This window comes from Scheffersomyces coipomensis, assembly GCF_036884675.1.
Source record: "Scheffersomyces coipomensis strain NRRL Y-17651 chromosome Unknown DFJ63scaffold_2, whole genome shotgun sequence".
Classification (NCBI taxonomy): domain Eukaryota; kingdom Fungi; phylum Ascomycota; class Pichiomycetes; order Serinales; family Debaryomycetaceae; genus Scheffersomyces; species Scheffersomyces coipomensis.
In genome coordinates this window covers 1358481-1373487 of record NW_027042893.1, presented here as the reverse complement: position 1 = coordinate 1373487, position 15007 = coordinate 1358481, and the positions used below count along the sequence as shown (strand labels likewise).

The window sequence follows — 15007 nt, the reverse complement described above, 5'->3', positions numbered from 1 at the left end:
AATAAAAAACGTTCAGTGGAATATTAACTTATTCTACTTTAAATATGATCTAGACACTGGTACTAAAGTCCAAAATCGAATGGTTAACCCTGTTTTGAAGATGATTTGATATCAAAAACAACATGGTTCAATCGTATTATTACCAGAAGAGTTGAAAAAAAAATTTTAGTATGTTAAATGTTATATGCAGGTTATTTAACTATGTAATGCTAATTATATAACACGTTTTATATTGAATTTGATAGGTAGGTGTGATATAAGTAGATATGTATCATATCAAGATCCATTACATAGATGCTAAATTGATATCAATTGAATTGTACTAATTTTGGAGGGTTAAAATGGTATGCTTATAATGGTTATAGATTGTATTGGTTACCTTAACTATGTGGGTATGGATGTTTCCGTTTATGACCTGTATATAAGGTCAGAAACCAGAAGCAGAAAAAAATTGGATGTGATGAAGAGATAAATTTATGACTATAAGCAGAAGGTATCAGATTGATATCATCATTTCATTTCATTTCATATATATACATATTCCTAATAACACCTGGTTGAAACATGGTCATAGCGTCTGAAATAAAAGGCTTTTATGTGTTGCCAGTAGAGTTCCCAGAGTCCAGTTCTCCTCATTACATATACTTCAAGAAACATGAAGTTAAAGGATCTCCATCATCTGGTACATCATTATTTGTATTTAATTTACCTATAAATACTAGTACCGCCACTTTAAAGAAACTTTTCCAAGATGTTTCCATCGGAGCCATCATGTCATCATATACCAGTAGTAAATTAACTGATTATCCCGAAGATACTTGGCTTAATTTGACTGAATTAACCTCTGATTTGGATTTAAAAAATGGAAATGGTAATAGTATCGCTGATGATGAAAGCTATAGATTACCTAAAAATTGTGGTATTATTACCTTTATTGATAAAGCATCATTCCAACTAGCATTTAATTCTCTTAAGAAATTATCCAACCAATTAAAAGTTACTAAATGGCCATTTGAAATCATAGATTCTACTTATTATTTAAAGAAATATCAATCCCAAATCTATAATCCTAATGAATTATCAGAAGCCGTAAGTCAAGCTTTGATTGAGTTTGATCGTGCTGAACAAGAATCTAAAGATCAAATCCATTCTAATTTGGTTGATGAAGATGGGTTCACTATGGTGGTTGGATCTCATAGAAAGACTAAAGCAGGTATAATGGGTAAACAAAGATTAGCTGCTACTGTTGGATTAGCCAAAGCTCAATCTAAATTAAAGAAACAAGAACGTGAAGATTTTTATAGATTCCAATTAAGAGAACGTAAAAAGGATGAAATGAATCAATTATTATACAAGTTTAAACAAGATCAAGAAAAAGTTAGATTAATGAGAGAAAAGAAAAGATTTAGACCATATTGATTCATTCAAGTTATCATCCCTGATTTTTATTTATTTGTAAATATAGTTAATGTAAAATAGAGATTATAGAAAGTTTTAATATAAAATTTTAGAATTTAGAGATACCAATATTTTTTTTTTGCGTGTAAGAAATTACATCAGATATGTGAATTTTACGAGTAGTTTAACCAGATCTTTCACCATTGTCGTTTGCAACAATAATCATTGAGTCAATACAGACAATCATAAACCATCATAGACGGTTAATAGAAATCACAATATGGCAACGGTAGAAACGTCATCTAAAAAGGCCAAAGCGTCACCTAAAAAGACATCAAAATCAAAACGGAATGAACCAAAACCTCCACCAACTCCAGAAGTCATACGAATGGCTGAAAAAGTTACGAAAATATACCCTGATATTCATTTCCCCCCTCAATTACCTGATGATTTTGAATTACTTTCCACCATCAGGTACGATCCGAAATTAACCATGCTTCAACCAATGGCATATTCTGAGATTGTGATTGATAATTTCTTCCTTTTACAAGATCATATTGATAGATTGAAATATACCATTGAATTTTTCCAACACATATATGATGACTTACCAGACAAGGAATTTGAAATCACAGGTGAATTCCTTTGTCAACAATTAATCACTGCTATACAATTACTGGAAAAACCGGTATTCCTCGCTTTAAAAATACGATTATTAATGAAATTAACAGGTGAAGTCCGTATTGAAGTTCATGATACTCCATATAGAGGGAATCTATTGGATGGGATTGGGGTGCAGATCTTAGAGGGGAATCTTGACTTACCTTCATTAGAAGATAATGTGGTATGGGATGTTTATATTGATAAAACTTTCACTTTAATATCTGCATTCACTTCATTCAAAACTACTACTCGTCAAGTATATACTGAAGCTCGACAACGAACCTTACCTGGTTTAAGATCTACGGAAGAAGTTTTAATGTATAATCCTCAAAGTAATTTAACGGAAGGGTCTATTACCAATATTGCGATCAAAGATTTAAAAACAGGTCATTGGGTTACACCTTTATTATCATCAGGTTGTTTATGTGGAGTAATGAGAAGTTTTCTATTACGGAAAGGGTTCATACGAGAAAGATTAATTAAACTTAATGAAATAACTATAGGTCAAGAGATTTTATTATTTAATGGTATAATGGGAGTTGTTAAAGGTAAGATAGTTGGGTAAATTGAATTAAATTAAAGTAAATACTCTATATAAGGTTAGTTATTTCTTGTTCTGTATATCCCATAATGTATAAAACATCTAATAATGATTTGGTATTAAGACAAGCAGGAGCTAATTGTTGAACTTTTGGTTTAGCATTCCAAGCAATTCCAAATCCTGCTACAGACATCATTTTAAGATCATTCGCACCATCACCTACTGCTACAGCATCTTTAGGATTGATATTATGTTTAGAAGCAATCTCTAATAATAATTCTGCTTTCTTATCACCATTAACAATAGGACCTATAGTAGTACCATTTAACTTTTTAGATTCATCAATACCTAAAGTATTAGCAAAGGCATAATCTAAACCTAATTCTTGTTTAACATGTTCAGCCAACGGTATGAATCCACCACTACATACACCCATGACGACATTTAATGATTTCAAAGCTTTACATAAAGGTTTAACTCCATTGGTCAATTCAATCTTTAATTTCAATTCATCCCATAAAGTAGTGGAATCTATTCCTTTTAATAATAATACACGTTCAGCTAACGATTGATTGAAATCCAATTCTCCATTCATGGCTCTTTCAGTGATTTCCGCCACTTTATCTTCAATATCAGCATAAGCTGCAATTAATTCTATAACTTCTTGATAAATTAAAGTAGAATCCATATCAAAGATGAATAATTTCTTTGCTTGACGGGTTGATTGTTTTTGAAAGATTATATCATATTCAGGAGAGGTATTATTCAATTGAATTTGCTTTAAAGTGGATTGTAAATGATGAGATGATTCTTGATTGGTTATGAAGTGATAATCAATGGCTCTTGATGATAATGATTTGGTGGTAAATTCTTTAATGTTTAATTTTTCACTTAATAATGATGATTCAATCGATTTTATTTGAGCAGAAGTTAATTCTGAAGTGTGAGATATCACTGTTATAACATATGATTCAGTCATGATCCTGCTATATCTTGTCTAATATATATTCACTTTCCCACTATGATTCAAAATCATCGATAGACTCAAAATTGAGTCAAACCGTGAAAAATTGAAAAATGGGGGTCGTGTCTGCACTGATAATTATTTCTAACCACTTTAAATTAGAGATCTGTTTACACCATGTGTTATTACCCATTATCATTAGAACCAAGAATGGTTCAACTTGATTGAAGTGTATACAGTTTTGAAGGTGATACGGAACCCACACGGCGTTATCATATTTACAATATCTTTAGTAATGGTCTGACTGTATTGAGCTATTCCTGTATAGATAACGATCGATCGAGCCCTCCTCCACATGATGGATGGTTGACCTGAACTATATAAACTCCGTTTTTTAAACCCTTCCAGTAAGTTGTATACTTTAGTAATCTATTTATAATCGAGGAAATGGCTGTAAATCTACTTGAAAATGGTCAAGTTATCATGAACTGTGGTATTTTGTGGTTTTAAATGCGTTTAACTCCGTTGGGAACTATATCCGACATAATATCGATTTTTCAACCATGAAGCAATCTTACTAATACATAATTGATTTATTTCAAAACATATTTAAACAGGTGATTATTCATTTTAAATAGTTGCAAAAATTCATTATTTAAGTGTATGAAACTGCTGATTGTCATCTCATTAATAATCTTATTATTCTCCATCTACATCCTGACATCCAATTCACCTTCAAAAATGACGATTCCAAGTTTAAAATCAACCAATTTATTCAAACCTCTTCAAATTGGTAATATCTCTTTGAAACATAGAGTAACCCATTTACCAACTACTAGATTCAGAGCCACGGCTGAACATGTCCCAACTGATTTACAATTGAAATATTATACTGATAGATCGATTGCTCCAGGTACTTTATTAATTACTGAAGCCACATTTGTGTCTGAAAAATTAGGATTATATCGTAATGTTCCTGGTATTTGGAATGAAGAACAAACCAAAGCTTGGAAAACGATTGTTGATTCTGTTCATGAAGCTAACAGTTTCATTTCTATTCAATTATGGTCATTAGGTAGAACTGGTGATCCCAAATTTTTAAAAGAAAGAGGATTAGATTTCATTGCTCCATCTGCTATTTATTTCGATGAAGCTTCTCAAAAAGCTGCTGAAGAAGCAGGTAATCCAATTCGTGCTTTAACTGAAGATGAAATCCATGATATTATCTATAATCAATTCCCTAATGCCGTTAAAAACTCTATCAAAGCTGGTTTTGATATTGTTGAATTACATAGTGCTAATGGTTATTTATTAGAACAATTCCTTCAACCTACTTCTAATCAAAGAACTGATAAATATGGTGGATCCATTGAAAACAGAACCAGAATCGTGTTAGAAATCGTTGATAATTTAATTAATAATGAAGGTATTGATCCAAAACAATTGGCTATCAGATTATCTCCATTTAACACTTATCAAGGATCATTAGCTGAAAAGGAACCAACCCATCCTATTGCAACCTATGGTTACTTGGTTTCTGAATTACAACAACGTGCCTTGAAAGGTCAAGAATTAGCTTACTTATCCGTAGTTCAAAATGCAGGTTCAAATGTTGATTTCATTAATCAAATCTGGACTGGAAAAATCGTCAAATGTGGATTCTATTCCACCCAAGATGATTACACAAATGTTATTAAAGATGTGGAAGCTGATGATCGTACTGCCATTGGATTTGGTAAAAAATTCATTGCTAATCCTGATTTAGTCGAAAGATTAAGTAATGATCAAGAATTAAATGCTTTCGATGCAAGTACTTTCTATGGTTATACTAACTATGGTTATAACACTTATCCGACCTTAAATGAAATTGGTAAACTTGAAATTGATGAAGAAGCTGAAAAGAATCATTTTGGTAAAGCTTTAGCTTAGTTTAATTTATATATATAGTTTTTTAAGTTTTGAGTTTTGCGCTACCATAATAGACGGTTCCTTTATAAAGAAAAAAATTGTATTGGAATTTATGTATATCTATGTACGAAATGAATATGTGTTTATAATAAATAATAAATAATGGGGGGTATAAAGTGTTGATTAAACCTGGACCGCGATTGGGGTTTGAGTTTGAGGTTCAAGTTCTGTTTCAGTTTCTGTTTCAATTCCAACTTCTGATCTTAAATCATATTCACTTAACCCGATTTTACCATTTAATTTTCTGAAATTGTTTAAATAAATTTGATATTTCTTTTCAGCGATCAAGTTCATTTCAGGCCAATACACATCATGAACATATTCAAATTCCAAATTCCCATTAAATTCCTTATCTAATTGATCTTTAGGAACGAAATTTTCAAAAGGCTGATCATAAATAGTTTTCAGTCTCGTATATGGATCAATGAATGGACCCACCACTTTGAAAAACGTATACCCTATCCAAGGAATATTGGTAAAGAGACCTCTACCTAATCTTTCAGGGTAATGATTTTGAAGAATATGCAATACTTGTTTTGAAATTGATAAGGATGGGAATTTTGAAGATAAATTCATATGTTCAGGGGCAGCTTTAAAATCTATTAATAATGCAAGGGTATCTTGGCCCGGAGGCATGAATTGGATAACTTTCTCCAACATGAATACTAAATGTTGAACTTGTTTAATGGAAGGAGCAGTGTTTTGATAACCATTTCTTAAATAAAGGCAAGGACGATTATCATTATCATAACCTACGATGATATTTTTACCAGTTTCATTTTCATGTTTGACTAAATCAGAAGTTAATAATTTTTCTGAATCTGTATGATCTGGAATATGGACAACTCCAAAAGTACGTCTCCAAACTATAGTTTCTTCTAATCGTTTTATAGCAGCATCAACTTTCCATTTGGTAGCTCGTAAATATCTTAAAAAGCATTCTTTGGTTAACCATGCTAATTCTTCTTCTACTAATGGATGAGTGGCAGCATTTATAGAATCATTAACCGGAATATCTTGTCTTTTTATATATTCCTCGAAATGATGTAAAATTTGGTCATATTTATCTTGTTGTTCTTCTGTTAAATCAAAAATAGGTGGTTTAGGAGGATTGAGAGGCTCCTCAAATGGTTTTTGACACTTGATATAAGTCTTTTTATTCTTTTTAAGGATCCCACTGATATTAGAATTAGAAGTACTTGAACTTGAAGCACTTGTTTTGGAAGATATCGATGCTGTATCTGATTGTAAAGTGGTTGAAGAACTATTTGCCGTTGGTTCCTTTTTCTGTCTAAAGAAGTTCATCTTGAAGTGAGTCTATGTAATGTATAAGGTGAATATGTATATGTGTATCTGTCTATATTGGATGAGTTAACAACGAAAGGAAAGGGAATGGTAACCAACACGGTAAACTAGTTATCTAATCCTTAAATAATTTATAAGCTCTAAACTCAAGAAAATTTTATTTTAAATTACGCGTGGAACGAAAAGGTTCAAATTTGAGTCTTCGAAATTCAAATTCGTATCCGTGATCCGAATATCACCAATCACTTACAGCTAACCAACCACATACAATCAACCCCTAGCCATGCCATTGGATTTCACTATCACCACCAGTTCAGACTCCATATCGAAGGAATCGCCTATAATATTGAATGATCTTGTTGAATTGTTAACTAATCATTTAGAACCATTGGATGTGGATACTATCGATACCAATCAATTAAACACCTTCATATTAAAACAATGTCAATTGAAATCATCAAAGTATAAATTCTTAGTACAATCAACCAAATTATCAAGTCCTAATACGGTGGATTCAGATTTAGATATTTCATCTACATTTGGGGCAGTATGGGATGATAATAAAGATGGATATATAAGTTTAAAACTTGATGTATTATCGCTTGATGAAAATAACCAATCAATTATAAATACGATATTGATAACGGTGTTCTGGATATTTATCATATAGAGATCCTATAACATATCTAATATATTATATAAGGTTTCTAATTTCTCATTTAACGTTTTCAATCCTTTAGTATTGGTTGTCATATTAGTTAAATGTTTATTCAAAGTAGTTAATAATTCCTTGGTATCTTCATCTGTATTGGGATTGAAATGGTTTTTCCCTGATGAAGAAGTTTCTTTCTGTAAGTTAAGATCATTAATTGCATTCACATCGGTTTCAATCTCATCTGCTAAGGGTATATTATTTCCTCGTCTTTTATCATTCAATTCTCGTTGCATATTATTTATATTTAATAAAGTTGTCTTTTTAAAATCTTGTAAATATTTTGAATCCAATTGATAATTGATATTTAATTCATTATATGTCTTCTCCAATTGTTGTAATTGTTTCAATTCTGCTCCTAAATAAGTCTCTAAAAACTTCTTTCTTCTTAATAACTGATCAAAACTTAATATATTATTATCATCCTGATTTGATTTGAATTCCTTTGATACACTATCATTAGTAGGGACTTTAGTTACACTCAATCTACTCAATAATGATTTTGAATCTTGAGAATTGATCCATGTTTTGGTGATGATTCGTTGAGCCTCCACTGTCTTTTTAGTTAATTTACCATTCTTTCGATTAACAAGGTTATCACCATACCTTTCTAAAGTTCGAGTCAAAGCAATGTTTAGAATACTTTCAAATGATGATAATGATGATTTATTTAATGGTTCCCAGAATTCATCTATAATTCGAGCTGGGATTTTCTTTTTATTGGTATCAATGGTGAAGGCAGTATTTGGATCAATGATTTTAAACTCATCTAATTGATTTAGCTTTCTCTTATGAGGTCGTATACTAGGTGGTGGTATTATTTCTGTTGATTGTGGTTGATCATTAGAATCTTCCTGTACTGTCTCTTTATCAGTTGATTGTTTGTTAACATCCGATACTTCATTTTCTTCTTCTTCGTTTTCTTCTTCTTCTTCTTCTCCTTCTTCTGGTTGATCTTCAGTTACTGGTTCATTCGGTATTTCTTGATTCAATGTACTTGACTCTTCAGTATTCGGTAGAGAACCAGTTTCACTGTCTGGTATATGATTGTTGTTTGTAGTTTGATCTTCAGTACTATGAGTTGAAGCTGATATAGTTTCTACTAGTTCTTGTACTTCGGTATGCTCCTGAGTCTCATCAGTACCTCCAACAGTCAGGTCCAACTCTGAAGTAGAAGACATCTTGAATCATATATGGTTTGATAAGTTGGTATATTGATGTTTTGATTTGTGTATTTAATATTTTCTGTGTTACGCGGAATGCAAAATTATGAATTTGATAATAAAAAGTGGTCTTAGAGACAATGTTACACCTATAGTATGCTACAAAATCAGGTTAATCCTATATGAATTGATGTATGTATCCATTTATTGGTATAAATTAGGAAATCCTAGTATATAGCTATGAATTTAGAAAATTTATCATTTTTAATTAATTATAAATTTGGCTCCAAAATAGCGTTAAATAATTAGTATAAAATCAATTATTGATATAGTTTAACAAGTTTCAAAATACTTTTTAAACTTTCCACACCTTACCAATTCAAGCATACAGTATGTTCCTCTTCTATTGATATCGTATACCTTTCTATATCCTACTTTTTGAAATAGGTTACCATTCTAAATGAATGTATATCCACTTTAAGTACTGGTTCTTCATTTCCTGTATACAACTGGGTATACACAAAATCAATTATTTTTTTTAAGATGGGAAATATCTTTCTATCTTATTTATCCTAACAACCAGAACGATATATGATTCAATAGATGGCACCGGCTGCTGCATGGAATAGAGGACCAGTATGTGGTGTCGATAACTGTCGATCCCGACTATATCGTCATAGTGATGGGTTAACCATCTGTCAATTTGGTCATGTTATGGAAGGAGGAATTGAAATTAATGATGATCAAGATCAAACTCAAATTACAACTAGAAGATTGAATGTATTGCATGTCGATGATCGTGGATCATTCACTAGTACTAATATGTCTCAATCCCAAAGTTCTTTGGCAAGTTCTAATGGTAAGGGTAATCGATTATATGGTAAAGAAGGGAAAAAGTTATTATATCAATGTTTTCAAATATTATTAAAAAAACAATTTGAAACTTGTGTGGAAGTATTTCTTTCTGAATCTATAAAAGAAGATTTAGAACTTGTGATCAAGACTAATTGGATTAAGATCATGAATCAAGAACTTGGAGATGAAGATGACGTATCTCATAATTATAAAGCAATGTATCATTTAGATTTAATAGCGTTAATTTATTTATCAATTTTACAATTAAGATTCCAACCATTATATACGATTGAAATAATCGATAAGATTAAGACAAATGAAATTCCATATATAAAGTGTTTACATTTGATTCCTACATCATTATTAACTAAATTACCTAATGAGTATCTTTTAAGATTACAAGCTTCATCATTACCTATCAAGAATGAATTTTATTATAGTATTGAAACCATGGCTCATAGGTTATATTCTGAACAACTGGAGAATCCCGTTCAATCTATAGATATCCCGATTAATTATTATTATCCTTATATTTTCAAAATATTAACTCAAGATTTATTATTACCTAATGCGATTGATTTATTTAATACATATATTGTATTAGTGAATAAATTATATAAAAAGGATAATATCACGGAACAACAACACAATGGAATCATCCCCTTAACAACTAAATACAATAGGGTCAATCGGTTCTATCAAATCATAAAATTTCCTGAGATTAAATTAATCAGTATTTTAATATTCTTAATTAAATTAAGTTCAATAACAACCAAACATACATCACTATTCACTTATCAGATTAATTTTAAACATTGGTATAACAATCTTACGAAATTTGAATCAAATAATGAATATAAGAATTATGTTGAAACTTCTAATGTTAATGATTTAATTAATTGGTCTGATGATAAAATTGATAAATATTGTGATTGGGTTTATGATCAATTAATCCCGAAAAAGAATAAGACCTATATAACCGAACAAGATAATAATGGAGAAAAGGATACTAATGAAGAAGAATTAACTATAATGGAGAAGAGATTATTTCAAATCTTTAATATTGATATGACTAGTTCCGGATCCGAATCAGAAACGTCATCACCTGAACCATCCACAGCGGCTCAAAAACGGAGAAAAAGAAATGACGGGTCTAACACAATCGTTACAATGAAAGATGTGTTGAGAAGTGGAGTCCCTAGTCATATAAATACTAATGGTGACATTAGTAATCATCAAAAGAAGAAATCCAAGTCGGAAGATATGATTGATTTAAATAATAAATTGGTTAATAAATTCACCATCTTATTAGGAATAACTAATGAAACTTTAACGAAATCAATATTAGATGCTGAATCTGATATTCAAAAAGCTTTAATGAATTAATGAGTAGTAATATAATTTGTACATTATAAATACCCTATAGATTAATAATAACAACAATAATAATTAGACAATTTTGCAACAATGTAGTAAAAGTAATTTCTAGCTTAATCCAATCCGTAAAATCCAAAAACGTATATACGACAAAGGCTTCATCGCCGCCATTAAGCAAAAATTAAATTTCCAGATTTTTAGCGCTCAGTTTCACAAAGTCAAAATCTTGAAAGCCCTGAAATTTAAGAAAAGTGACGTGTATATGTATGTGTATTTAAAGCAGTTATGACCCCTATTGAAGAGGAATTAAGAACAGTACAGATCATACCATACCATAAATGGATTTTAAACGATACTAATCAAATTAGTTTTAAATCGGAAAAAATACACATATCTAGAAAAGGAAATATGATAAATTGATTGGAAATGTAAAATTTATTAACGCTTAATTGACACATTATCAACCGGTGATAGGACATGATTAGACATTATTAATTTTAAAGTAATATTTTCTATTATTGATAATCTTAGATGTAATCGAAGTCAATACGAAGATATGACGGTTGATTATTGTTAGTTTCTATCTTCCTTCAGTCCTCGCTTTTCATGGGGCCGTCCTTATAGACCCTAGTTTTCTCTATATCTCTCAGTTTCTCTCTCCTCCACTGTTGATTACAACAATGGACAGCACACTGTCAATCTTTGTGATGACGAACGTCAGTCTAATGTCAGGTTATACTACGTAATGGTGATTCAATCAGTTGTATTTTACGAATGATACCAAGTAAAAATTTCAAAAACATTTTTGGTGACGACAACGGAGTTCGAGAGAGAGACAAACAAATGGACTTTAGAACCATTTAAGGTTAACGGCGGCAGAAAAACATTAATCACCGACCCCGGGTTTGCATATAAGCCTATTCACATTCAATTTTGCGCACTATAAAGGAATAATAAAAATAAAAAATTATTTTATTTTCTTGGGCTCATCTTTTTTTTTTTTGTTTTTACACTTTATGGCTAACCCCCTTTTGAAGAGGTTAAATTTTTCTTTTAAACGCCAATTATCATCTCTGACTCTGTGGAATTGGAATGGACAATGTTTTTTTTATTAGAGTTTTCCAACAATTTGTAATAGGATACTTCAACAAAAATAAGTTAAGCAATATATCCAATTATGTGGGATTAAGAACTGTAATTACCAATGATTTGTATATCACTGTCTCTACATACTCAATTCGATCAGTGTAATTATGATCCCATTTTTTAGTTACGACACGCTAATCACCCATTTTATAATAATAATAATGATACATTAAACTTTTACAAGGATGATTTGTCAGTTATTTCACTGTTATGTGATTCTCTGTTACAATTCTTTTTTATTTTTGGTTTGGCTATTTATTTTAATAGTTATACCCCACAATTTTACCCCCACCTACAATTTATTTCCCAACTATTTTTAATATACCCTAATTATTCAATGTCTCTCACCCCCCATTATAGCTGGATTTAAGTAACTACTATAATTGAAATCTATAAATATAATCCAATTCCCCTTTTATAAATTTACTAATTCAAATTGTTATTTTTCTTTTCTTTAATCCATCTGTACTTTGTTTCAATCTTAAAACAACAGACAACATCAAATAAATCCCTAAATTATCTCAATCATCATGCTGAAAGCTTTACCTTTAAGTGTTCCAATCACTTTACCAAACGGTATTATTTATGAACAACCAACTGGTTTATTCATTAATAATGAATTTGTCTATCCAAAACAACACAAAACCTTTGCTGTGTTATCTCCATCCACTGAAGAAGAAATCACTCAAGTTTATGAAGCCTTTAAAGAAGATGTCGATACTGCTGTTGATGCTGCCAATGCTGCTTTCCATTCAAAATGGTCAACTTCAGATCCATCCACCAGAACCAGAGTGTTATATAAATTGGCTGATTTAGTGGAAGAAAATGCCGAAACTTTAGCTTATATTGAAGCTCTTGATAATGGTAAATCATTACAATGTTCAAGAGGAGATGTTGCTTTAACTGCTGCTTATTTCAGATCTTGTGCTGGTTGGGCTGATAAAATTAAAGGTTCTGTGATTGAAACTGGTGATACTCATTTCAATTATACTAGAAGAGAACCAATTGGAGTTTGTGGACAAATTATTCCATGGAATTTCCCTCTTTTAATGGCTTCTTGGAAATTAGGTCCTGTTTTAGCCACTGGTTGTACTACGGTTTTAAAAACTGCTGAATCAACTCCATTATCAGCTTTATTTTTAGCTACTTTAATTAAAAAAGCTGGTGTTCCAGCTGGTGTGGTTAATGTTATATCTGGTTTTGGTCCAACTGCCGGTGCTGCAGTTGCATCTCATCCAAAGATTAAAAAGGTTGCCTTTACTGGTTCAACCAATATTGGTAGAGTTATTATGAAAGCTGCTGCTGATTCAAATTTAAAGAAAGTTACATTAGAATTAGGAGGTAAATCTCCCAATATTGTTTTTAATGATGCTGATGTTAAATCAACCATTCAACATTTAGTTACTGGTATTTTTTATAATACCGGTGAAGTTTGTTGTGCTGGTTCAAGAATTTATGTTCAATCTGGTATTTATAATGATATTGTAGCTGAATTTAAAAGAGCTGCTGAAACTTTAAAGATTGGTAATCCATTTGATGAAGAAACTTTTATGGGAGCTCAAGCATCTCAACAACAATTGGATAAGATTTTAAGATATATTGATTTAGGTAAAAAGGAAGGAGCTACTGTTATTACTGGAGGTGAAAGATTAGGATCAAAAGGTTATTTTGTTAAACCAACTATTTTTGGTGATGTTAGAGAAGATCATCAAATTGTTAGAGATGAAATTTTTGGACCAGTTGTTACAATTACAAAATTTGAAACTATTGAAGAAGTTATTGCATTAGCTAATAATTCTGATTATGGTTTAGCAGCTGGTGTTCATACTGATGATCTTAATAAAGCTATTACCGTGGCTAATAAGATTAATTCCGGTACTATTTGGGTTAATACTTATAATGATTTCCATCCAATGGTTCCATTTGGAGGATACTCTCAATCTGGTATTGGTAGAGAAATGGGTGAAGAAGCTTTAGATAATTATACTCAAGTTAAAGCTGTTAGAATTGGTCTTAAACAATAAGTTTAATAGGATCTTTCTAATTATGATTGATATGAATATTATTATTATTTAGTTTTAGTTTAAGTTTTAGTTTATGAAAGCAAATAAAAAAAAATACAAATCTTTATGAAAATGAGTTTAAAGACCGTAGCGGTTAATAAAAGGGTAAATATGGTTTGAATTTAGTTTTCGCAGTCAAAAATAAAATCTAAGCCAAATAAGTAGAGTGGAGAACAATTAATGATAGATGAGGAGTAACCCCCTATTTTTACAAACATAGAGTTAAAGATGAAGGCAACAGAGTTAAAAATAAACGAAAGAGATTTGATGAAGTGGGTCAAAGGGATAATTAACGGGTGGGAGGCGGTTATGATAGACAGTTTAATTAATAAGCCTATTAACCGAACAAAGCGATTATTAAAAAGAAAAGAAATGGGGTAAAGTAAAAATAAATGGGGGACCACTTAATGTAATAGTAATAGCAAAACAGTAACTAGATATCATTTAATTTAATAATAAATCAAAAATTTGAATGATCTAATCATTGTAATAAGGTAGAGTAAGTTAAAGGGATGGAAACAAGGAACCTTATAAGTTGTAGTTTATTATGTAGAGGTAGCTGCAACTATATAAGGTAAAAACATCCATACCTCCACACATCCATTACGCCAAAACATCTTTACCTCTGCTTTTGGGGGAAATTAGATCACCTCCTGTATATAACTTCACAGTTCCCATTTTGGAAATGGAGAGAGAAGACTGAGAACACTCCACGTGACGTGTGACTGTTTTTCCCTCTAGGGCAAAATTAAACTGCGAACTGAGCTTAACTATGTGGAAGTTACATACAGGACAAAAAGATGGTCTTTGCTAACAAAAATTTTCACATAGTAAAGCTTTAGTGAGGAGGAA

General features: G+C 30.9%; 9 protein-coding genes across 9 annotated transcripts; 6 read left to right on the top strand and 3 right to left on the bottom strand. All coding sequences in view use genetic code 12, as the record gives it.

The window, feature by feature from the left end:
- The first annotated feature begins 133 nt into the window (after positions 1-133).
- DFJ63DRAFT_71624 (uncharacterized protein) lies at positions 134-1549 on the top strand. Its single transcript, XM_064909120.1, has one exon. It carries the CDS (start codon positions 565-567, stop codon positions 1417-1419), a length of 855 nt encoding a protein of 284 aa, XP_064763756.1. The 5' UTR covers positions 134-564; the 3' UTR covers positions 1420-1549.
- On the top strand, positions 1550-2639 carry DFJ63DRAFT_71625 (aminodeoxychorismate lyase). Its single transcript, XM_064909121.1, has one exon. It carries the CDS (start codon positions 1679-1681, stop codon positions 2624-2626), a length of 948 nt encoding a protein of 315 aa, XP_064763755.1. The 5' UTR covers positions 1550-1678; the 3' UTR covers positions 2627-2639.
- SER2 (phosphoserine phosphatase) lies at positions 2639-3905 on the bottom strand. The gene has a single exon (XM_064909106.1). The coding sequence runs from the start codon at positions 3579-3581 to the stop codon at positions 2652-2654; it is 930 nt and encodes a 309-aa protein (XP_064763754.1). The 5' UTR covers positions 3582-3905; the 3' UTR covers positions 2639-2651.
- A 402-nt stretch (positions 3906-4307) lies between these two features.
- DFJ63DRAFT_311754 (alkene reductase) lies at positions 4308-5495 on the top strand (the record flags this gene model as incomplete). Its single annotated transcript, XM_064905833.1, has 1 exon — positions 4308-5495. One exon carries the CDS (start codon positions 4308-4310, stop codon positions 5493-5495), a length of 1188 nt encoding a protein of 395 aa, XP_064763753.1.
- A 162-nt stretch (positions 5496-5657) lies between these two features.
- PDR17 (Pdr17p) lies at positions 5658-6839 on the bottom strand (the record flags this gene model as incomplete). The annotated part of the gene is made up of 1 exon (XM_064907956.1): positions 5658-6839. One exon carries the CDS (start codon positions 6837-6839, stop codon positions 5658-5660), a length of 1182 nt encoding a protein of 393 aa, XP_064763752.1.
- A 283-nt stretch (positions 6840-7122) lies between these two features.
- Positions 7123-7430, top strand: DFJ63DRAFT_334016 (uncharacterized protein; the record flags this gene model as incomplete). Its single annotated transcript, XM_064907955.1, has 2 exons — positions 7123-7386; positions 7419-7430. The coding sequence occupies 2 exons, from the start codon at positions 7123-7125 to the stop codon at positions 7428-7430; spliced, it is 276 nt and encodes a 91-aa protein (XP_064763751.1).
- Positions 7431-7514: 84 nt separating this feature from the next.
- On the bottom strand, positions 7515-8732 carry DFJ63DRAFT_311752 (uncharacterized protein; the record flags this gene model as incomplete). Its single annotated transcript, XM_064905832.1, has 1 exon — positions 7515-8732. One exon carries the CDS (start codon positions 8730-8732, stop codon positions 7515-7517), a length of 1218 nt encoding a protein of 405 aa, XP_064763750.1.
- Positions 8733-9317: 585 nt separating this feature from the next.
- DFJ63DRAFT_311751 (uncharacterized protein) lies at positions 9318-10955 on the top strand (the record flags this gene model as incomplete). The annotated part of the gene is made up of 1 exon (XM_064905831.1): positions 9318-10955. The coding sequence occupies one exon, from the start codon at positions 9318-9320 to the stop codon at positions 10953-10955; it is 1638 nt and encodes a 545-aa protein (XP_064763749.1).
- Positions 10956-12500: 1545 nt separating this feature from the next.
- ALD5 (aldehyde dehydrogenase (NAD(P)(+))) lies at positions 12501-14228 on the top strand. The gene has a single exon (XM_064906858.1). The coding sequence runs from the start codon at positions 12623-12625 to the stop codon at positions 14114-14116; it is 1494 nt and encodes a 497-aa protein (XP_064763748.1). The 5' UTR covers positions 12501-12622; the 3' UTR covers positions 14117-14228.
- Positions 14229-15007: the final 779 nt, after the last annotated feature.